Genomic DNA, 24,502 nt, shown 5'->3' on the forward strand with positions numbered 1-24,502 from the left:
CGACGATTGCGCTTGTTTGAGCGGCGGGGGCCATGACATGGGCGGAGAGCGATATTGTAAAGGAAACAGCTGCGCTCGCTTTGCTCTTAGTATACAGAAACTTTGTTACATGCCCGTTTGAAGCGTGTAACGTTTGAAGCGTCTAGCGAGCTATTTGCCTATGGGACGTGCCGGGCTCAAGTGTATTCGTTCATATTGTAGCGTGCAACGCGAAATCGAACACCGGAGTACGAAAAACTGCGGCGGTCCCTCAGTGGTCCGAGCGCGCGAGCGAGAGCCAACTAACTTCTTTCTCTTCTAGTGCATGCACTACTTCTGTCTCTTCGAATGCATGTATCAATATCGTGGCCAATTCTGTGCTTTTGGTCACGCGCTATGTTTATACCGGTTTCCTGTAGCAGGTTTGCAATTGCTTTTCTAGCTGATGTCATGGTCAAGAAGTGCGAAAAAGGCGAAGCTCTAACTGAATTTGGAGGCCTTTTCTCACATGTGTTTATAGTGCCCATGTCCTGTGATAGTGTTATTTGTCGTAAAAAGTACGTGGTGAAATGAGGATCCGCATGTGCGCTGAATTTCATTGATGCTTGTGGTGGTTATTGTGATCAGGAAAGTAAAAACAGCACTAAATTTTACACAAACCACACAGAAAGACGGACAGCGCCCGTCCTGTCTTTCTTTGTGGTTTGTGTAAAATTTATGCTGTTTTTACTTTCCTGAACATAATGTCACACAAACTAGCCCAGCAAAAGGGCCTGTGGTTATGTTGAAGAAAAATAATTTGATGCATTCATTACGTACAACAGATCGACTTTCATTGCCTGTATTGTCGATCACAAGTAAAGTGTGCTACTATGCATTGACATTACCAGCTAGTATTTCACCAAGTAGAGAAAAGTGGAGTGTACAGCTGCAGCTCTGCACATTAAATATGAAACACAGCATTGAAATGAGGCACAACACCATGAAACTTATACTGCAGCCACTGGGGACTCCTAAACTTCTAGAAGTCTGAAAAGCTACGGTCATATATATTATGCACCATACTAGACCTGTGGATGTGAAACATATGCGATGTTGCCATGCTACAAAGGGTGGATTTACGGAGGAGGCAGTCACATTTTAAACGTATATTTTCTGAAATTTTTTAATTGAGAAAAAGGTGTTCAGTTGTCCTATGTAAAATTTCAGTCTTTTGGAGGGAAGCAACGCCCCACCCCCCCACCCCCCACCCCCCCATCCATAAATCCTCCCCTGCCGTCTACTATATGCTCTTTGGCCCTCTCCGTTTCTGTCGCCTCTATGAATGGCTTTTGGAGTTGTGAATCAAAAGTCATTGTTGGCACGGCCACCATTACAACACGTTATATTATACTACATTTTCTGTTCAGGGTCAAGAACTCAAACTTATTAGTATTTTTGCCCATATCCTCACTGCTGTATGAGAAAGCATTCCTTGCATGGCCAGCCGCACAAAACATGCAATGAAGGTAAGTATGGTATTCAACACCAACAAAAATATACTGCAGAATTTTTTAATCCTCAATGCTGCAACAGAAGGCACTGTTGACACTGCCAGCTTCCAAAACATACACAATGGAGGCAGATTGCAACATTCAGCGACAAGAGCTGCAATAAAAGGCAGGTTGAACTCTAAGGTGGGGTGTGGTCATGCATGGCAGCATTGTACGACGCAGTACGAAGCAGTAACTGAAAGTAACCGCCTATCTCACACGGGTATTTCCGCTTTATTAACTTTTCCGCTGACGAACACCAACATAGGGCACCCTAAACCGGCAAGCAGCCAAGCGCCACTCGCGCGGGGGCCTGCGCCCATGCGGTAGCCCGCTCCTTCGTTGGCTTTGAAACGCGCGCGCAATCGGCGCGGCGGCGAAATGTAAACAGGAGCCCGCCGGAGTAAGATGGCGCCGAGCTTGTTTCCGGCTTCACAAAATGTCACGTGACGGCCTCTCCTCTTTTTTTCCTTCCTCCATGGCATTTCACAATATGACGTCCGCCATTTGCCTGCCGCCGCTGGCTGAGGTTTGGCTTGGCTTGGACTTGTGGTGGATAGCAGTGATCAACACGTTATTGAAATCAACGTTTTTAGATCCCTCACACAGCGCGCCTATCTAAATACGTTGATTAAAATGAGGATGAAGATTTTAGAATCGGTTTCCATTAGCAAAGCAATACTTTTTGCAACGTATTGAAGCATAGATCGAAATTTTTGTATGCTGTACTCACTGTACTCTCTTTCCATCGCAATCGCCATCATTTGCAAATGACATTAGTTTTTGCCGTGTAGCAGCGCGCAGAAAAAATGACATTAAGTCGAACAAATGTCATTCGATGAGAATGACATTAAATTTGCCGTGTGGCAGGGGTATAACTCTATGTAAGTAAGAAACTCTATGTAACATAGAGTTTATATGTAACATAGAGTCTATATGTAACATAGAGTAAGAAACTCTATGTGTCAATGAGCATGTGAAGGAGGAATTTTGGTTCCTCCAAGCTTCATTTGCACACGGAGGCTCCCTAGCTGGCCAGTTCCTGCAGTTCAAGTGTAGCTGGGCACTGGCTGCTTCCATAATGAATGGTCGAGTGCAGGCCTGCTGGTTGTCTGCTAGCCTGCCAATATTCCGAACCGCGTGAAGAATATTCAAACAGCACATCGCAGCGAGGTTAGCGAGGTGTTGCCATGCATTAGCGTCGATGCAACCTCACGGCAGCGTAAGCGAAACGCACGTGTGTTCTTTTACTGGACACGACTGAGGTGTGCGCGCGTCGGCTTGCATGTTAAGCGGTTGATGCAACAACGTGCATAATACGCTGCATGCACGTGCGTAGTTTATAGTTAACATAACCGGCTTCAAGTACTGTTATAACTTTATTAGTCTAAAGGAAAGACGCCGGTGACGGGTCCGTCGAGAGCACGGTGGTCGAGAGATGCAAGGTACGTGCCAGCGATCGAGGGCCGCCGTCCCCACCTCCCGTCGCCGCCTTCTCGGGTGGCCAATCATTTTCCATCAGAGTCGGGCCGGTGTGGGGCACCGTTCTCATCGACGAGTGGAATAATTTATCTCCGCCGTTTATCGAAAAGCGCAAGCCATCGTCGCGCAAGCCGTCGTCTGCTTCCATGGCGGCTGCATCTGCACCATTTCGGCACCGACCACTGAGGAGGTGCACAGTTTTTCTGAACTTTCCTGACTGGAGCCGCACGACGTCTACACTTTTTGATGAACAGGCCGTGGTGGTGTAAAACATTTATTTGTATTATTTACAAAAGAGGTATTGCTTGGACCGGGCTGAAGGGCCTGGCCCCAATATAACCAACTACAGACAGTTGCGCAAATCAGAGAAAATCGAAGAAAAATTCTCTCGGCTTAACCGCGCGTTTGTTCGGGCTCAAATTTCGCACAGAGGTTGCATTTAGTGGTCAGTTTTGTTTTATACTACATTTAGGTGGGGTACTTGCCTGATTCGAGCAGAATTATTTGGAAATCCCCATCGTCTGTGGCGACGGAGAACCAAAATCGAAAGACTTCGCAGCAATGGTACGCGTGGCGCCATCTCGCAGCCATCGGAGAAACGAGCTCTCCACTTAGCACAGCTGGGTTTCTCCGGTGGGTGCGAGATGGCGCTACGGGTACCATTGCTGCGATGTCTTTCAGTTTTGGATCGTCGTCGCCACATACGATGGGGATTTCCAAAAAATTCTGACTGAATCAGGCAAGTACCCCACCTAAATGTAGTATAAAACAAAACTGACCACCAAATGCAACCTCTGTGCAAAATTTGAGCCCAAACAAACGCGCGGTTAAGCCGAGAGAATTTTTCTTCGATTTTCTCTGATTTGCGCAACTGTCTGTATAATATAACCAACTGGCCCTCACAATGACTAGGAGGGATCCCTAGTCTGCGACCCCTGTGGCTTCCGTAGCGGCCTGGGCTCTTGCCACCAGGGCTCGTTGCTCCTGGAGAGTTGAGCAACCGGCCTGTCAAAAAAAAAATACAATGGGTCCAATTGGGCCTAATAATTGGTTCCAAACGGAACCAGTTGGAACCAATTAGTAGGCAACTGGTTCCAACTGGAACTAGTTGGACCCAATTGGTCAGCCAGTTGGGCTCATGAATCCAACTATAGGTAGTTCATTTGGTTTCCATATAGTTCCAGTTGGGCACTCCAATTGGTTCTGCGTTTCCAATTGGATTGCATAACTGGTTCGCGAGGCACCAATTGGTTTCGGCACTTCCAGTATGATATAGCCCAACTGGAACTACTTGAAACCAATTAGAGCTCCCAGTTGGAACCCAGAAAACCAACTGGGAGCTGATCGATCTCCCAACTGGAAGCTCCCGGCATATATACGCACTGCGCGATTCAGGTGTCCACTTACCCAGTGAGCTATAGTTACACTTGCTACTCAGAGGCTTCAGATACACAGACACACAACGGAGAGTGCGGCTTGAAGTGCTTTCGTACTAAAAGGAGCAAGGTTCTGGCATCCATGAACATTGTGGCATGATAGTGCACAGCTCCATGCTTGTGAACTGGAACAGTTTTGTCACAACACCCGGCCGGTGTAAAGTCGTTAAGTGCTGCAACCGCCGAAAAGAATATAGTGGAAAAATAAAGTGTTTGGAAGGCGCATGAGACACACACGTACACAACGCGTATACCATGTCTTACAATCTCAGTGTGCCTCCTTTGTGCCCTCCAAGCAGAGTGGTTTTTTTCACCATGTAGAAACACCAGCTAGGCCACATTGTTTTGTTCACTCCGAAAAGGGATTTACCTACAGATGTGGACCGGTGCGGCACTACCTGTTGGCCCGTCTTTCCGGAGGCATCGTTTATAGATCCTTTTTATAAACGGTGTTTATAGATCCTCGTCCGGAGGCGTAGCAGACGACGCGAGAGACGCCGGAGAAAGGCATGATCGACTGCAGCGCCGTTAGTTCCAGTGACATCTACGGTTACCAAACGTTGGTATGCGTTGGTCCCCATTACCCTGCTTCGAAGAGGGTGCTCGTATCATCTATCCACATATCCACCGTGCTTTGAGGCACGAAAATTGACTTTTCCTCTTGTGTGTGTGTGCTGTAGTCAGTTTGTCTTTGGTATGAGGAAAAGTGAACGTACGCCTGTTCCCGGTCGTTCGTTTGCCTGCTGCTGGGATTTTTCCGATAGCCGGGATGGACCACATAACCAAGGTTAACGATGGATTGTACATGACCACCACTAAAGCTCCTGTCAACATCGCTGTGGTAAAGTACTGTGAGTACGCTGTGTATTGGATTGCCTTTGCTTGCTGAGGTGCTTGAGTGCGGCTTATTGGTTTCCCTATGCCTTCATTTTTTGTTTTCTTTCTCAGGGGGAAAGACCAACGAAGATCTTATAATTCCTGCCAATGACTCTCTCAGCTTAACGTTGAGCACTGAACACGTAAGCATGGTTTACTTTCGGTTTTCCATCCCGAACGAAACTTTCCCTTTGTGTGTACTTAAGTCAGATGCTAAATGTGCGCGATACTTGTGAGATTTGATGTTAGTCTCGGCACGTCTGTAACAAAAAGAAGTTTGCAAGCAACAAATTTCACGTCTGACCGCCGCGGTGACTCAGTTCTTATGGCGCTCGGCTGCTGACCCGAACGACGCGGGTTCGATCCCGGCTGCGGTGGTAGAATTTCGATGGAGGCGAACTTGAGGCCCGTGTACTGTGCGATGTCAGTGCACGTTAAAGCATCCCAGGTGGTCGAAATTTCCGGAGCCGTTCACTACGGCGGCCCTCACAGCCTGAGTCGCTTTGGGACGTTATAAATCCCCTTGAACCATAAACCAAACATTTCACGTCTGTAGCAATTTTCAAGAAGTTCTCCGTGAGTGTACCTTCACTTGATTTGCTTCGAAATTCACGGCCCGAATCTGCAGAACCTCTTTCGTTCCGTATCTGTGTTTGTCGTACTTGCCGCCAATGTAGCATTCCTACCTCTTAAAGCTAGTTGGTGGTAGATCACAAAAGTAATATGGTACATTGAAAACACAGACTGAAAAGCAGGAGAGCAGCAGCGCAGCTCCTTGCCTTTGTTCATATCTTTCTACTGTCACTTGTATAACAGAGTCGCACGTCTGTGTACCAAATAGTTAAATTGGCTTGAAAGCATAGTGGGCTGCTTAGTTTGTGCAGCTATTGCACATGCTCCAGAACCTAGCAAAATAACAACTGAGGCATTTCTTGTGGTGCCTGTGGATTAAAAGTGGGTGTGTGGCGTAATTTTCTGGGGCAGGGATGCTTAATAGGAGTGCAAATGAAACAGCTAGAATAATCTTCGTGGTATATTTCTCAGAAGCAAGAAAATCGATGTTTCAGAAGATGCCTCTATTGTACTTTACTGGGCTATGTGTTCATGAGTGTGTGTGTAAATATCCATCCATGAGCTGCCAAGTTTGCTCTGCCTCCAACTGCCCATAGCTTAACACTTCTGGCCTGCGCATGGTTATTTATTTATTTGGTGGCAATGATTCAGTGTAAACAGCTAGCAGTGTTTCTTTCTTCGTCCCTACTTCCAGCTAGTGCTGCCTACATCAACATTATTTTATATGGTAAAACAGAAGTGCTGCTTGGCAACCATAAGAGCTGATGTGGTGACAGTCATCAAGTAGCGCTCCTATTTTCTTAAGGTTAAAAGCTTGACAGAAAAATTCACATCCCAAGTTTAGGCAGTTGTGACAGTTGTGCTGTATTATGATGCAGCAAATTGCACATTGATTTCTTTTCTGTGTTATGAAGGAAACCATGATTAATTTAGATACAGTGAGCATTTCTGTTGAATACAGAAACATCTACTCAGTTTGTGAATTTTGGCCGCATTTAGGCATTGAGCATAAATCAAAAGATATTTGTTGCAAAGTTGCTTTAAAGGGCTGTAGTAGATGATCTGGTGTGAGCTGTAGGAAGTGCTTTTGTTCTTTAAGTTGCAAATGAGGAATAGTGTATACTGTGCTACCAAACTTCATTGTTGCATCACAATCACTTAGCAGAATTTTAGAGAAGAGTGTTTTATTTTGCATAAGTGGCAAACACTATTTTTCTGGAATTTAATGTTGGTTTCAATGCTTGTTTTATTTTGTTGTTGCTTTTTGTGCCCCGTTTGAACATCCACTCCTGTAATAGCCCTTGACCAGGGCTGACAGTAGAAACAAATGAATGAATGAAGATGGGCATGGCCATCTACTGTTAATGTAAACAAGGGAATGCATGGTCAGCAGTCAGCGTAGTAGTCTTGAGAAATAGTGTGTAGGTGCAGGCAGCAGTGCACAGCCGTATCTTCTGTGCTACAGGAGCATGCTTGCAAAGTGAGGAATCAAATTTGCTATTGTGTACCAAGCTTAAAGCCGTGCTACAGACTTAGGCTATCTTGGAAGGCATCCTGAGCTGTCTGTTCAGTTTGTTGAACATGAATGCGTGCTGTGCAAGGCTGATGTTCACTGCTCTGTGAGCATGCTTCAAGTGGGAGGCAGAGAATGTGCTGGTGTACCACTGCCCTCGCTCGATGCAATTTTTGTTTGCAAGGTGTCCAAATTGGTGCCAGGCAATGTCCACATTTGTGCCAGTGGTGAGTGACCGTGTGTGTGGAGATGTCTGGGTGTCTCGAAGTGTGAAGCTAGCATATCAGAAGTGCCTTGCATATGTCGCTCTTGGGTTTAGTTTCCGTAACAAAAAAACAAAAACAAAAAACTTTCAGCTGTGTGCAACGACTACAGTTGCAGTTGGGAAGAAGTTCAGAGAGGATAGAATTTGGCTGAATGGAAAGTGAGTAGCCATTTTATTTTAGTCTCCGGTTTTTCGGTGCATGTATTCTTACTTTTTTTGCTTCTTTCAATCTCGTGTGTGACTGCAGCAGTGAACTGCTGGAAGCATTGTTAATTATGTCGGACAAAAGTGTTAATGCATAACCATTTTTCTGTCCTCAGGGGCATTTTTGTTGTCTGCCAGCTTTAGCACTGCATGAGCACCTTTCTGGCATTCTGAATTGGTACGGAATATATTAACTCTTTCCCTACCATGGGGAAAATGGCCATTTTTCGAAGGTTTCAGTACATTTTTTTTTTGTTAAAACTTTTGCATTCAATATTTATTGCAATATCCAAAAACAGAGCTGAATAAAGGTGCTTTCTATTCATATAAGTTTAGACAACAAATTGCATGTTGCAACAAAATTTTTTTTTTGCTAAAAACGAGATTTTAGGAAAAAATTGAACAAAACTTGCAAAGACACGCTTGTATTTAAAAAGAAAAAAATGTTAAAAATTATCTGAAATATGCAAAATGTTTGTTACTCTATTGGCCACTATCTGCAAAAAAAAAAAATCATTTCTATCTTGAATAGTATTCATGCTACAAAACAATAACTGGAAACCCAACAGTTGTGCATCGGAGCGCGGCCGCCTGTGTTTCAGGCTCGTTTCCATCATCACCGATGTGAAAACTGAATCATCTTCTGCGCCTTGCACCATTTTCAGGCTCGTTGTTGCACAGGTCGTCGATTAAATCACTCGCAGACTAAACGGAGTCCTGAGATTTGCTATGTTTTAGTGCGCGTGGCGCGCATATGGAGGCTGCCAAGCGACTTTGATGGTACCGAATCTTTGGAGCGCGTTCAAAAAATGCTGTTTTATAGGGGAAAAAAAAACTATATCGGAAACAAAACTTCAGTTCTCCGGCTACAAGCCAGATTCGCATCGTGCCTGTAAGCAACGCGGATGGCTCCGAAGTCGAGCGGCGAAGGCATCATCTGCGGGCAACATGGCGGGCTATGAGCGCAGGTCCGCATCCTCATTTCTTCGCAGCGCGTTAGAAAGTGCCCCATCGCGGGACAAAAGAAAACTACATCGGAAACAAAACTTTGAATCCTTGCCTACAAGCTGTATCTGCAGCGTGGTGATTAGCAACGCAGAAGGTTCTGAAATCGGAGCATGAAATCATCGTTAGCGGGCTAACGATGCTCAATGGGCGCGGTAGGGAAAGAGTTAAAGGGCTTGATACCTGAATTCTTGGCATTGCTTCCATTGCCAGTACTTTCCTTGTGAGCCTTTTTTGTCTTTATCTTCTAACTCCGAGAGTCTGTCTGGTAGTCCGAGATGGGCTTCATGATTTGTGTATAAAAAGCAGTTTATTACCCGGGTAATACCTGGATTACCTGGAATCGCACAAGCTTCTCATGTTGTCCAACATGCTGCTGCATGAGCTGCATTTGCTCACTGATACAGTCATTCAGACTAGGTAGCCTAGACAGCATTACCTGAAAAGGCAGTTCTCAAACACCACGGCAAGTGCATGAAAGAAAACCATGCACTGTAGCAGACAGTGCCATAGATGACACCACCGGCCGCCTCCAGCTCTGGTTTAGGCTCCGCCGCCCGTCTGTAATCAGTGTTAGTCATCTGCTACAATGCGCGGTTTGTTTATCATGCTGTTTGAAGGTTGTCTTCAATGTAGACCTTGCTATCATTTGAACAACAGTATTTACAAGGGAATGCGGCGTACGTGGCAGAAATATCAGACACCCAGCAGACAGAGTGCCTTTTGGGGTTACATCTACCTTCATGGCACATATTCATCGTTGCGTTTTACAAAGATAGCTTGAAAATGACGTAGCGTACTTTGTCACAGTCTTCTTCAGAGCACTTGCGAACTGTTAATGAACGGCCGTCTCCATGGGTACTATGTGAAACGAGAAAAATATTTATGAAAGTTTTGCTTACATGTTTCTTCTATGGGCCACGCTCCCGTTCTGTCCTAGAGTCACTCCCATGCATGGGCGTTTTGAAAAATGCATCGCCTCCGAAATGACGCTACATACTTTCAGTACCTGTTCTAGGATGAATTTGCTTGTTTTTCAGGAAGGGACGACATCATAGGTGCACGGTGAAATCAGAAAACTGCTTTGAAAACTATTCATATATGTATTCCCATGGGTGCGCAGCCTACTTTTCATCCCCAGTCAGATCCGCCTGCCTCTAAACCCCCTCTTTGTTTTTAAACACGGTGTTTTTCTATACGCAATGCCTTAGGACCTCAAGTGTACTGTAAGCTTGGGAGAACACTGACATTAACTTAATACATAAGAAAAGAGACGTCAGGGGCTTGTAAAAAATTACAGACTGATCAGCTGATCAGCTTACTGTTTGTTGATAAAAGGTATTTACTAATGTAATTGCTAATAGGAGTCAGGGCTACCTTAGACTTCAGTTAATCAGATGATCAGGCAGGCTTTCGTAGAGGCTACCCAACAATAGACCATATTCACACTATCAATCAGGTGATAGATAAATGTGCAGAATATAGCCAATCCCTATATGTAGCCTTCATAGATTACGAGAAAGCGTTGGACTTAGTCGAACCCCCAGCAGGTGTGCAGGCATTATGGAATTAGGGCGTAGGTGGGCCCTATTTAAAAATACTGGAAGATATCTATAGTGGCTGCATAACCACCATAGCTCTCCATAAAGTCGACAATAAAAGTGCAATAAGAAAGGCTGTCAGGCAGGGACACACGGTCTCGCAAGTGCTATTCACTGCCTGTTTACGAGGGGCATTCAGAGGTCTCCATTGGGAACAGTTGGGGATAACAGTTAATTTATATTACCTTAGTAATCTGCAATTCACTGATAGCATTGCCATGCTAAGTTTTTCAGGGAATGAACTGCAAAGCATGATCAATGACTTGGAGAGGATGAGCAAAACTATGGGTCCAAAGATTACTATGTAGAAAACCAAAGTAATGTTTAACAGCCTTGCAAGGGAAAGCAGTTTACCATTGGTAGTGAGGCACAAGTAATGGTAAGAGGATAAGTCTTCTAAGGGCAGGCAGTGACCGCAGATCTAGATCACTAAAGGGAAGAAGCTAAAAGAATAAGAATGGAGTGGGGTGAATTTGGCAGGTTCTCTTAGAAAAGTATATAACAGCTGTATTTTACTGGTACTCACCTATGGGGCAGAAACATGGAGGCTAACGAAAAGGGTTCAACGTAAATTGAGGGCAACGTAGTGCGCTGTGGAAAGGAAAATGATAGGTGCAATGGTAAGGGACAGGAAGAGGGCAGAATGGGTTGTTAACAAATGTGGGTTAATGATATTTTAGTCGAAATTAAGAGGAAGAAATGGGCTCTTGCAGGGCATGTAACGTGAAGGCAAGAAATCCAATGGTCATGAAGGATAATGGACTGGATACCAAGAGAAGGCAGGCATAGTTAAGGGGGCGGGGGGGTCAGAAAGTTAGGTGGACGGGTGAGATCAGGAAGTTTGCAGGGATCAGGGGGTCGCAGCTGGCACAGGACTGGGTTAATCGGAAAGATATGAGAGAGGCTTTTGCCCTGCTGTGGGCATAGTCGGACTGATGATGATGATGATAACCTTAGTAATCTGGTATTCGCTGATGACATTGCCTTGTTTGACCTAGACGGGCAAAGCAGAACAGTAGGCCTGAAAAATTAATATGCAGAAAACTAAAGTAATGTCGAACAGTCTTGGAAGGGAACAGCAGTTAACGATAGGTAGTGAGCTGCTTGAAGTGGTAAAGGAATAAAGCTACGTAGGGCAGATAGTGACCTCAGATGTGGACCACTATAGCGAAATAACTAGAAGAGTAACAATGGGGCGAAGCACGTTTGGTAGGGGCAGAAACGTGAAGGCTAATGAAAAGGGTTCAGCTTAAATTGAGGACAATGCATCAAGATATGGAAAGGAAAATGGTAAGTCTAATGTGAGAGACAGGTGCAAAGCAGAGTGAATGAGGGAACAAACACGACTTAATGACGTCCTTAGTCAACATAAAGAAGAAGAAATGGCCATGGGCAGGGCATGTAATGCGAAGGCAATATGACCGATTGTGGTTATGGGTAACGGACTGGATTTCAAGAGAGGGCAAGCCTAGCAAGGGTGGCACAAATCTAGGTGGATGGATGAGATTAGGAAGTTTGCAGGGATACGGTGGTGACAGCTGGCACAGGACTTGGTTAATTGGAAAGGTTCGGGAGAGGCCCTTGCTCTGCAGTAGGCATGGTCAGAATGACGATGATGCCCACTTGCACCTGTTTGGCATGTTTTTATTTTTTATTACTAGTATTAAAAGCTGATGAGCATGTGAGGTATCGTGTTTGTTTTTTATCAATTTTATGCTTTTTCTCCATTGTTTGGGCTGGTTTGAATTAAGCTCAAATTCAAATGATCACTAATAATGAGCATCACTTCGTTGCAGTTGCACTGGTTAAGTTATTTTTGGCATAGGCATTTCTTGCAATTTAGCCGTAGTTTCTAATGTTGGCTTTCCTCAACAGCACTTCTTGTCCATGTTTTGTGTGGTGAATGGCAGTGCATTCTTTTTATTTCAGAGAAGAGTCGATGCGTTCAGCTAGACTACAGAATTGTCTTCATGAAAGTGAGTATCTTTTTTTTCTTTTTCATCCTCTTAGATTGATTTGCCCACCAGCCTCTTGAGTAATCCTGAAATGCCTCCTGCAAAGGCTTACTGCAAAGTGCGCTATGTAGGGCACATCCTTTTCTGCCAAATGTGATTGTTCTGTTTATTGTCCACAAATTCAAACAAAAGGTGTATTGTTGAGCTACTTGGTCATTGCTTTAAACACAGTTTAATGGTCTTTTAAAACCCTGCTGAAGAGCTTGCTTGAGCAGGTAGGCCTTGTCCTGTATTAATACTTATTCCATATACTGGGTGTTTCAGTGAACATTTAAAGAATTCCGGATAATAGGGAGTTATAAATAGAAAGAAAATATTTCCAGGCACAAACTGTCAGTGGCGGTAGATGTCAGTTACTGCAAGAATCATCATATTAGGTAGCAATGAAACAAAATTGACTAATTAGCATTTCAGTTAACACAGTCTGGTGGTTAGTGTCAACGGGGAGTTTAAAGCCATGGACAGGACAATGCCATATCAGTTTTTGAAACATAGAAGAAATCATTCTATAGAGTTACGTAGCGCAACGAAGTTCAGCGCTTTTTTCCACACAGGACCGAAACAGTGCACGAGGTGTGCAGGGAGCTTAGTTTGAATGCAATGTCCGATGATGCCACGTTGCAGTGCCTGCAACAGCCAGTCCGTACTGCCTGTGCTACTGTAGCACATCCTGCACATTCTTTTGCTTTGCCGTTTGGTGCAAGGAAAAGTATAGTTATCGCTAACTGCGTGATCGTTTTTTTTTGGGAGCGACGGAGCAATGGAAACTGCATGCCAAGGCACACTATAGCTGGCATTTGAACTTGGTGCTTAGTCACCGGACTGTGCTTTTTGAAATGTAGTTAATGAAGTTAGTTAATAAGCTGCCTAATTAATATTATTTTCATAGGAACTGACATTTACCACAGCTGACAGGCTGTTCCTGAAAAGATTTTATTTCAAACATCCTGTATTTAGGAATTTTCAAAAGTGTTCGCTGGAACACCCGGTATGGCTAAACACTGGCACTGGTAGGACTGCCTTGAAAATTAAAAAAAGTATATATGAACTGACACTTCTACTGCAATGTACCAAAACTATGTAGTGCGGGAAAATTTGTAGAAATTTTTTTTGTGTGTGTGATTGTGAAGTTTTGCTTTTTGAATGTTTGTGATGTTTGTTGCTTTTTTTTTTTCTGAAATGCACAGTCAACTTTATGCATGCTTGGCACTGTGGGCATGTTTCAGATGCATGGGGTGTTGAATTATCATGCCTTGCATGGCACTTGCTAACGAATATTACTCTGCAGTACAAAATTGTGAGCATATTTTCTAATGCATGTAAGAAGGGCCTGTGGTATTTTATACTGAATGGTTTTCCCCTTTGCTTTGGAATATATCTTTTAGCCTGTCAAATTGGTTGTCATGCTATCTGTTATGTTCCCTTTTTCATTGCAAGTTTTAATTTGAACTTGCATGTTTCATGCTTAAAATTTTCTCTTCCTTTCCTTGTGTATGCATGCATGTGTGCATTTGTGTGTGCATGTGCATGTGTGGGCCTGTGGCTCGCATTTTAGTACATGCTTTGATGTCAGTACTAATTTAGCGTTAGCAGTGATATATCCTGAACTTCTTGCATGGATGGTTTGACACTATAGGCAATGCAATTAACCCTCTAATGTCCAAATTATGAAGGAATCGAAGAAAAAAAAAATCATTACCTCCACAGTTTGCTTGCTAATGTGCCCATATTCAAAAGCCGATATCAAAATTTTGTTGTAGTCCCTAATGTTTGAGAAATCCGCATGTCGGCAATTAGAAAAATTAGCGTTTCGTCCATTTTGTGGAGATATCTCAAGTTTTCTGAGAGACCAAACGAAGTCCTCAGACTAATTCAAATGAACTGGTACAGTACACAAAATAATGGCGTTGCACAAAATAATGGTGGTTGTGTTGCCTACGAGAGGGCTGGCCAGCACCTATTGCGACACTACAACGACTATTGCGACACTACAACGACAAGTCATATGGCCAATGGAAAATTGTGGCCAAGCTTAGCCAAGTGCGGCCATGATTGCGATGAAGAGCGCCGTCCCTGGAGCTCTTTTCACAACAGAACTAATCGTGCAGTGGCCGTTCAGTAGACTGCGTCGCGAGTTCGATGTCCACGTCTTGCTGAAGCTGGGATAGAAACACTGGGTGCTTAGCATAAGAGAAAAGTTGAAGACCGTTTGTGCTATTTATTGTGGCACAAAGAAATCTGCGCTTTCACGAGAGAGATCCTTCTCTTAGGAATTCAGTGGGCATAACGCGCAATATATCATATATTACCGCGTATAAGTTGACCTTTCTTACAGAAACAACCATTCGAAATTGGGGGGATCGGCTTATACATGGGGTCTAGCGTAATTTCGGCTTAGCCGTGGGTAGTACATGCCCTGTGCCGATGCCCGTTCCCGGCAGGATACATGCAACTTTATATGTAAAAAAAAAAATAGAATGTTGTTAATTCGTTTGTAAATTGGTTCCGGGTAAAAAAAAACAAAAAACAAATTGTGCGCCATTTACCTGGCTTGCTCGCACTGGCAATCACTTTACCGGACAAACAGGTGCAAGGAGAACTTCAGGTAATCCCGGCGCATGCTGGAATCTGAAACTGCCGAACCGTTTGCTCACAGGCCAAATCCGAAATTACTGAACTGTTTGCTGTTCGGTTTGCCTCAACTCAGCGAGGCACAGGAGTGCATTGTTTTATTGCCTTTTATCTCCATTTACCTCTGACTGCCGACTTTGCGATTGTATCTTTGAGCATTTGTTGCTTTGAGCTGCGCATGTGCCACCATGCCATCCTGTGGGGAACTATATAATGTGGGGCGAGGTGGGAGGTTGGGGGTAACGTGTAGACTTATATTTGGAGTCAGCTTTATTAGTTTCTTTATGACGTGTTCACAAAATTTGCGCACCCCGTTTTTGAGGCCCTGCCTTAAAAAAAAAAGTGTGCAAGTTACGCGAGTAAATAGGGTAAGTGGGCGATCTTATGCCATTTCGGTCGAGCCTGTACTACCATGCAGTACATACTTTTCCAAGCCTTGGCCAACTACAGTTTAACAAGGTTTTACTGTAGTCAGATGACTGGTCAGTGTATTTTAGATGGCGTTACTTTTCTTTTGTTCTGTCTGAAGTTCAGGCCGTTTTGTGAAAATTCCAAAGCAAGTGCCATCTGATAGCATTAAATGCTGGTGTATCATTTTTTCTTTCCTAGTCCGCAAAAGAAGTCGAGAGGCCCTCCACATGCACAGTGACCTTCCTGACTACACAGGTTGGAATATTCATATCGGCTCTGTGAACAATTTTCCAACATCGGCTGGGCTGGCATCATCTGCAGCTGGCTATGCATGTTTAGGTGAGAGACTACTTTTAAAAGTAAGCACACCCGCAATTAAAAGTTTATGCAATGCTGTATGAGTGAAAACATACCCTTAGTGCCTCTGCTTACAGCCTGGAATAGATATATGCAGCCAGATTCTTAGTGTAAAAACTACACAACGCACTAATAAATCCCAACCAGTGCATCTAATTGCAGAGGAATCAAATTTTTTGCCAAAGTCATGTTCCAAAAACTTGTTCCTGGGTGCATTTTTGTAGTACTGTAATTTTGCTATAATTTGATTTTTAAAATGCTAAATTTCACTATTTATACTGTCGTAAATTTTTATCTCTGAGGTATTGTTTGCACCAGACATGCGTGTCTTCTTTTTCAGTTGTGATAACTGAGTGGGCAGAGTGGGTGAGGGAACAAACGCTGGTTAATGACATCCTAGTCGAAATCAAGAGAAAGAAATTGGCTTGGGCAGGGCATGTAATGCGAAGGCCTGATAACTGCTGGTCCTTAAGGGTAACGGAGTGGATTCCAAGAGAAGGCAAACGTAGCAGGGGGCGGCAGAAAGTTAGCTGGGCGGATGAGATTAAGAAGTTTGCGGGGATACGGTGGCTGCAGCTGGCAAAGGATAGGGTTAATTGGAGAGACATAGGAGAGGCGTTTTCTCTGCAGTAGACGTAGTCGGGCTAATTGATTTTATGGCCTTGAGTTGTTAGTATTAGTGGCAACTGCCATGTGAAGCATACATTCATGTGTTCTGAACATGGAGGTTCGGGGAAGTTTTGTTCACCTCGGTATGGTAATGAAGAGACCAATTTGGGAGCATTGGTGGAGAATAGTTTGCACATTATTATGCAGCGAAATGGCTACTTGTGCACTTGATGATCTGTAAGCGTCTGCTGATGGGCTTAATAGCAGATCGCACCGCAGCTTAATTCCAATTCTTTAGAGTAGGGGTTCTTATATGTATTGGGTTTCGCAGGTACCCACACTGGTTTATCCCCCTTTTCTGGTGCACTTCGGGTGGGCATGTGCAAAGCGGAAGCAGTACCTGGTTTGTAAAATAAATTGGTTTTTGAGCAAAGAAAATGGCACAGTAATTGTCTCATATCTCGGTGGACACCTGGACCGTGCCGTGAGGGAAGGGAGGAAGATGGTAGTGAAATAGGAAAGAAAGAAAGAAGTGCCGTAGTGGAGGGCTCCGGAATAATTTCGACCACCTGCGTATATTTAATGTGCACTGACATCACACAGCACGCGGGCACCTTTGTGTTTTGCCTCCATCGAAACGTGGGCACCATGGTCAGGTTCGAACGTGGGAATTCCAGTTCAGTAGCCGAGCGCCCTAACCCACTGAGCCACCGCGGCGAGTAACCTGATTTGTAAATTCGAGCACCCTAACCACTGAGCCTCCGCACCAGGTAACCTGGTTCGTTAAAGGAGTATAGGCGCCTAATTTTGGTGGCATGTTTACTTCTCTACAATGATGCAGAAGTCATTGCTATGCATGGATCACCGTGTCGTATTTGCCAATGAATTTATAATGGAATTTTTCTGTCATGCTGTTTCGGTTTCGGTTTCAACAGCTGAATGATGTCTTTGACGTTGAAGTGGGCTTATATGTCGTGTGAGGCATGGAAAAACATCGATATAATCACTGCTTTCATCGTTTTAATTCACTACAGTGCTGAAGCCAGCCTTCCTCAAGAGCCGGAAAGACAACGAATGTAGAAGCAGCAATTATATTGCAGTTTTTTCATGGCTCACGTGACCTATAATCACTTTTCGATGTTGCAGTCATCATTTAGCTGTTGAAACCGAAACCAAAACAACACGAGAAAGTAATTCGATGATAAATTATTTAGCAGTCGCAGGAGAATACCACGTGGTAATCGATGTATAATAATGCCTTACGCATCATTACAAACAAGAAAACACGCACCCAAAAATTAGGTGTCTATGCTCCTTTAAAACTCCCAAGCCAGGTTACTCACCGCGGTTGCTCGGTAGTTAGGCGCATGGCTACTGAGCTGGCATTCCCGAGTAGTTAAAACTCAATTCAGAGCGTTAGCTCTTCCTAGCTCGTTCCTCAATTTCTAGCCGTTGATGTTTGTACCGTCCACAGCACAGGCCTTGGCAGTGCACCAAGTGCACCAGGGTGATACGCATCAGTAACGGCGTCAAGTGTTTGTTTTGGTGGGAGCGCCAGCGGTGGTGGCCCGCTCGGTGAACTTGGGAGCATACCAAGACGCTGCTGCGCCCAGCTGCACCAGTGCATGTATGTTTAGAATGCCGGCAAGATGCCGTGGAAGGGGCGTGGTGCACAAGGCGACGCATGCTATGTGTACTCTGGCCGAGCTAGCCAAGACCACACAAGACAGAAAAAAAAAAAAAAAACGAAAAAGATAGTGTGTACCTCTTATCAAATGTTTTTCGGGGCAACTCGGTGGTGGCAGCGCCGCTGGGCTGAAGTTTTGCCGCCGGCGAGTCCATTTGCTTTAGAAAGCCAGTGTCTGTTGAGATTAGAAAAATAAATAAATAAATAAATAAACGCCGACGCCACACTGATGGCGGAGCAGGGGGCGGCAGATAGCCAATGAAAGCCGTACAAGGCGTCATGTGATTCTTTGCCCAGCCTAGCCAGTCAGGTGCATGAATGCGGGGGAACGTTTCTCTTGTGACTAGTTTTCTGCGTTCTTATCTAGGGGTGAGACGTATAAGCATGAGTAAGAGATGGGCATTGAATAAAAAACTGATTGCTGGATACCATAAATACTTACAAAAGCAAATGAAACACCAAAAAAAAAAGCACAAGAGGTCCATTCACAAGGAACACCAAAAGATTTTGACGTTTGACTATGCATGTAATATTGGTACAGCCTCCTTGTGCACATGTGTAGTAGTTTGACCCAGGGTGTCAGACTGCTCTGGTAGTGACGAAAGTCATGCTGTCTTATGTTGCAATGTAGTGATTATGATTACTAGTCAACTTCTTTTGTGTTCTTCCCCTTCAATGTGTTCGTAGTTCTGTTCTTGTAACACGTAATTACTAAAAATGGCTGGTTCAGGGGAGGAATTATGACATTGCTTGTTTTCTCTTTCAGTGCAATCGTTAGGAACACTCTTCCATATTGAAGGGGACCTCTCTGTGATTGCTCGGTAGGGGACCACAAAACTCTTCTGTTTGACAAAAGAAAGAGTAGTGTCTTGATCAATGCAAAATTAGTGTTTTAAGGGGAGATGCTGGTCTTAAAATGAAAATTTTTATTATTAGAGACATCGTAATGAAGTTAGGTGTGCTATGTATTTCTTCTTCTTGTTTTCAGAAATATAACTGGTTTCAGTATATCTCAGTTAGTTCCCATATTATGAGAAGGTAACTAAGGCCTAATTAGGTAATTTCTTACAGGTCGTTAAGATACTTTCCCTCAATATTTATTGGTTTTGGTTGAAATGGAGCTATGCTATTTATATTGCTTTTGAGATATGTCATTATATAAAAATGTTCAGTTATGTCCAAGCACCATAGTTCTGAAATATAATTCGGTGACAGTATGGTTCACAAAATTTGATATGTTCGACTCAGCCGTAAAAAAAATACCATAGCTCCATAGCTCCTTTCTGAAGTCAACACTGTAAGATTAATTGAAATTGCGCCAAAGAAATGTAATGAAAATTTCTGTAAGACTAGTCATGTTGGCAAAAATCGCGAAGCTGAGAAAATTTCATTTGAAGTGCGTGCGCCATCCATTCGGACGTCGTTGTAGGGGTTTTGGAAAATGGCGGAATGCAGACATTCCAAGAAAATTTAAGAATAGTGAGTAATACCAGGATGTAGGGAAGAGCGTCGGCTTTCGAACAAAACCAAGGTGGTGGCCATTGGGGGTGTGGTTGCAGGAAGCAATGGGCGCTAAGTTCTGAGGCATTTTTCTTCAGAATCGCCATTTCCACGCTTTGGAGGCATCAAATATATCGATTTTTTAGTAGTTAGAGGTTGAACTAGACCTTGAAACTTTGTAGGTAGGTACTTCAGAGTTTTCCAAAATTGAAATTTTCACATATTTTTGGCTATTTCAAGACCAGCGTCTCCCCTAAAAAAAAAAAAATCTCATAAAGTGTGCCCCCCCCCCCCCCCCCCCCCCCTTTTTTTGCATGGCAGTCTGCAGTTTTTGTGCAGATGTATGTTACTAAGTTTTTTCTTCTTTTCATTCTTTTCATTTGTCCGATTTTGTATGGTTTAAACCAAAATAAAAGGGAACACTGTCAATAATCACACTCCAAGTGTAAGTGAGAAGCATACTTCCTACGTGTTTCTTAGCATTTTTACCATGAAAACCCACGTATAATACAAGTTTTTTTTTTCCTAGATTTAGCATGTCAAATTTCTGCCTCATGTTGTACGCGGATCCAAACAATTTTCAGCCAAAATCCGCAGTTCCTGTTCTGGTATTATTTAGGGCTATCATCATCATTCTTTCAGCTAGAGGAGGCACTGTCTAGCGGTGGCATATTTGGTACATAGTTTTGATTTCGATGACATTGCACCACACTGACCTCGTGACGCCTACACCATTGGAAGCAGGATGATTGCACCTCACACCATGTCAGGACCACTGAAGCAGTACTTGGTTGCTTTTCACCGCCTAAAGAATTTTTTTTTTAATTTGTTGTAAAATAATTTTTTTATATCAGGAAATGGTAATATGCTCATTTTTTGTTCTTCGATACAGAAATATTTATTTGGCACATTTCTATTCTTTGAAAATGTGGGTGTTGTAAAGTAACAACAAAATACCAAGGAGGTGTTTCTTCAGGGAAATGACTAATAAATATCTGTATGTGCTGTAAACGAACATTCGAATCTTGCATGTCTAGTTTCTTTTGAGTGTGCCATGTGGTCAAAGCAGGAACTGCATGCAGAGCTTTCAAGGCTACCTGTGCCAGATGTATGTTTCCCCGGCTGCTGGCAAATTGAGTCCTTTCCATCTTCATCTCCTGATGCACTGCCAAGGAGATCATAGCTATCATTGTTGTCTTCATTCGAACAACCAAAACATGCCAGATAATCATCGCTGCCACTGTAATCTGTAGCATCACTGCTCTCATGATCCGGCATGTTCTTATATGCACGGTAGATTCGTTCATTCAAAAGAAATCAACAGTCTTTCAGTCCCTATGCTGCCATCTGTCGGCAAAGCAAAAAAAAAAAAAAAAAACTGCACTGAATTATGGCTGGACTCGAGCGGTGGCAGCGCATGCTTTCTTACGGCCTGCGCACTGTCGGTGTACACAATGTGAGCTTCTCTGAGTGAGTTGCGCTCTCTGCCACTGCTTGGGGCACGATGAACTTACCGCTGCCACCTACTCTGGGTGTTGTGTGCCTGGTTTTGTAGCTCCGGGTGCATGTTCGCGAGAGGCGGCATCACATGCATTACTTATTTTGAATGGGGAGACACATATTCTCTTTGAAAATTTTGGTGTTGAAAAAAGCTCAGAAGAGAAATCGCCCTCCAGTTTCATGAAACTGAAAGAGTATAGAACACACATTGTGGCTTTACATGGGAGGGATAGATTTTGATAATTTTATTTACTAGGCTGATCCCTCATAGCACATACTAATTGTAGGCGAACTGCCAGTGGTGGCTCAGGCCGTAACGACAAGCTCTAAATGTGAGGGGTGAGGAATGCAGATTCAGCGTTTGCAAGTTTCATGCTAGCTCTTCATATCCTGTTTTATATAAGTCCGAATTTTCGGATGTGGTATGCTGAATCGGTAGCGCAGAATATATTAACAACAAATTTCTTAACAAATAAATTGAGTTGAGGTGTGCTGGCATAGATAGCGAGAAATATTATTCCAAGCATCAAGAACTGCATGCAGTACGTGTCTGGAGAGGTGGGCTGACAGTGCTCTAAAGAAATTTGAAAAGCATTTTTTTTTGTGCTTCGCTTGTATTCGATTTACGGCATATGCATAATTCTCTATCGAATGAAGGAAGTATTCCTCTTATGTATTTGCATAAAAGAGATTCAGACACTTGGCCAAGCAAGAGTTGAGTTATGCTGTATGTTTTCATGTTTTGTTGAACTGCGTGGCTTTTGGCATGATATGATCTCTGTGCCTCATTCCTTTTGTTCACATTGTAAGCATAACCAGGTAGTAGCGTGTCTTCTGTAAGGTTGACTGGAACTGCTTTAGATTGTAGAAAAATATTTTTTTTTTGTTTTGCGGCCAGATTTTTTTCGAAACAGTGTCAGCAATGCGTTCTGTTAGCAAGATTCATCAAAATTAGTAATGACGAGGCTGCAGAAAGGCAGGACAGAGTATAACTTGCAAGCAGTTTTTGCTTTGCAGAAAACAATGTCTTAAATTTAAATTAGTGGTGGCAAAGAATGGAGGGAGATACTATGTATGTATTAAAGCAATCGCGAAGTCTTAAGTAGGGACAAGTGCAATGAAGTTTCGCAATAAGAGTTCTCTTACTGGTACTGAGTATTCAGTTCTAAAAGCCTGTCATGTACAGTGTTCCTCTGAGGCAATTTATTGTCGCTTTCTGCCAGATTTTTTCCCCTGTTTTCGGCTGTTCAGTGAGAAACAACAGTTTGATGCTGCCAGGAATTGGCACGCCCGCATGATCTCGTGGTACCCTAATGTACGAGTAGCAGCAGAAAGGATCATGGAGTGCTTCATGGACTCCTCAAGTTTGATACATCTCATTGGCGAGAATAAGCCTGATTATCGTATCCCTGCTTACAAATGATTAAAAAATCACAACCCAGTGAATGCATAAAAAATATGCAGGCCTGCGGCTTCAGGCATACCACCCTTGTTATTTTCAAGCTAATCTGCAGTGTGCCAGAAACGCAACTGCACAGTAAAAGTGCCAAGATGCGCCAAGGCACTTCCTATGCGAGCAGCCGGTCCCCCCGTGGAGCAGGGGCAGGGTGACAGCACCACGGGTGTGCTGCGGTGGCATACAGGGAACGCCCCCAGCGCGCAGGCCAAATACAAAGAAAGTGCATGCCGCTGCTCCTCCAGTCCGGCCATGATTGGAAGAGCCCTACTCGCCTGAAGCTGTATAAAGAGTGCCAAAAAACACACGACAAGTTGGACTTGTCTCGAGCCAAAAATGACTGTAGGCTTGTGATAAGCATGGCTCGTCAAAGTCTGCTGGCAGTTCGAGGGACATATACAAGCTGGCCTGTATCAATAGGGTACCCTGTTGCAATTAAAAAGTGACTAATGAGCTAGAAAAGACCACAAAATGTAATACAGATGTCATCATTACTGGCTGATTTTGAAAATAAAATGCCTGCATTGACATCAATTTTTTGACGTGGATCCCAGAGACATATGCTACACTGCCATTCACTTCAAAGCGGCGGCGACCCGTCCTTTTCAATAAGGACATCATGAGTTTTAAATAACTAGGGGAAAGATTTTTAAATGGAAATTTTTCTCTGATAAATGCATTTTTTCAATTGGAGAAACGCCAACAGAGCCAGAAAGAGCCACGAAATCAATTTTTGCTGACAAGAAAGAATAATTGGACGAAGTGTTCTTCACTGTCCTTTTTAAAGGAATGTAATTGTAGCTGCCGTAAGCACTGACACTGTATCAAGCTGCTACATGGACTGGGTGATGTAAGGAAAGCCTGCAGTTTGCGCCGCCGTATGACTGAAACTGGTGTCTCCAGCCACGCTCTGCATGTGGATCGCGGATTCTTTGGCCAGCAATTTCGATAAGACCATCAGTCGTGCTTTAAAAAAATACAGGATATTGAACGCACTCGATGGTACCGAAGTCAAGTTTTTACGGAAGGATGTCTCTGACAAGGGACTCTCAGAAGATAGTACACCCTATGGCGGCAATCACTGAAGTGCGAAATGCTGTACAAATTAATTCTTTCTGTGAGCTTACCTTACTTGCAGTATACATGAATGAAAACTCTTTTTTTCTGCTTTCACTATCCCCAAATTACACCTCGTATTATATGATTGTTTGTATTATATGTGGGCTTTTATGCTATTCTAAAGTATGGTCACTTTAATGCCTTTTTCAAGTTTGATGCAGAATTGGTAATAAGTTTTGTCCTTGAATGCAAATTAAGTGTTCTGTTTTTAATTGCTTGTACCTGTACGTTACAGTCTAGTTCGAAGATGTGTTGGAAAAAACGGGTACCACTGCAATACTCTGCTTTTGCTGTGCTGCAGGCGGGGATCAGGCAGTGCCTGTCGGAGCATGTACGGTGGCTTTGTGGCCTGGGTGAAGGGCACTAACCCAGATGGCTCAGATTCCGTGGCCAAACAGATTGCTTCAAGTGATCACTGGCCACAGATGCGGGTGATCATTCTTGTGGTAAGATTTTGTACTACTGTTGCTTTCTTCTCGGAGAGAAAAAGGTGTATGGGGGAATTTTCCTTAGGCAAATAGTGTTTCCTTCATTGTTGTATGTCATAACCATAAACTGATGCAATCACCTGCAGACCAAATGAGGATGTTTTTCAAGTGGGCTTGGTTCATGGAGACTTGATGGGCTGGGTAGCAGGAGCTCTAGTGCAGGAAGTTGGTATTTGTTCGTGTTGTGGGCTCAATTTTGTGTTTATCAATCTTAAAGCATGTACACAGCATGCAGTGAAGTGAGTGTATTTGAGATCTGTCAT

At 43.6% G+C, this 24,502-nt stretch overlaps 1 protein-coding gene across 4 annotated transcripts in view; it reads left to right on the top strand.

The window, feature by feature from the left end:
• The first annotated feature begins 5,013 nt into the window (after nt 1-5,013).
• Nucleotides 5,014-24,502, top strand: part of Mvd (mevalonate diphosphate decarboxylase) — a 54,782-nt gene continuing 35,293 nt past the window's right edge. For 2 of the 4 annotated variants that reach the window (XR_016290504.1, XM_089580278.1), the window contains exons 1-7: nt 5,018-5,280; nt 5,378-5,448; nt 7,748-7,815; nt 12,396-12,442; nt 15,722-15,862; nt 18,943-18,997; nt 24,053-24,197. Coding sequence is in view for 2 of the 4 variants with exons in the window: in XM_089580278.1 (XP_089436404.1) it covers nt 5,199-5,280; nt 5,378-5,448; nt 7,748-7,815; nt 12,396-12,442; nt 15,722-15,862; nt 18,943-18,997; nt 24,053-24,197 (609 nt within the window). In the remaining 2 variants the exon portion in view is untranslated. Of the gene's footprint in view, nt 5,281-5,377; nt 5,449-7,747; nt 7,816-12,395; nt 12,443-15,721; nt 15,863-18,942; nt 18,998-24,052; nt 24,198-24,502 lie in introns of all 4 variants that reach the window. The other 2 variants (XR_016290505.1, XM_089580279.1) reach the window with 2 other exon arrangements.

The sequence above is a fragment of the Amblyomma mixtum genome, chromosome 3 (assembly GCF_055824585.1).
Source record: "Amblyomma mixtum isolate Tamu chromosome 3, ASM5582458v1, whole genome shotgun sequence".
Lineage (NCBI taxonomy): Eukaryota > Metazoa > Arthropoda > Arachnida > Ixodida > Ixodidae > Amblyomma > Amblyomma mixtum.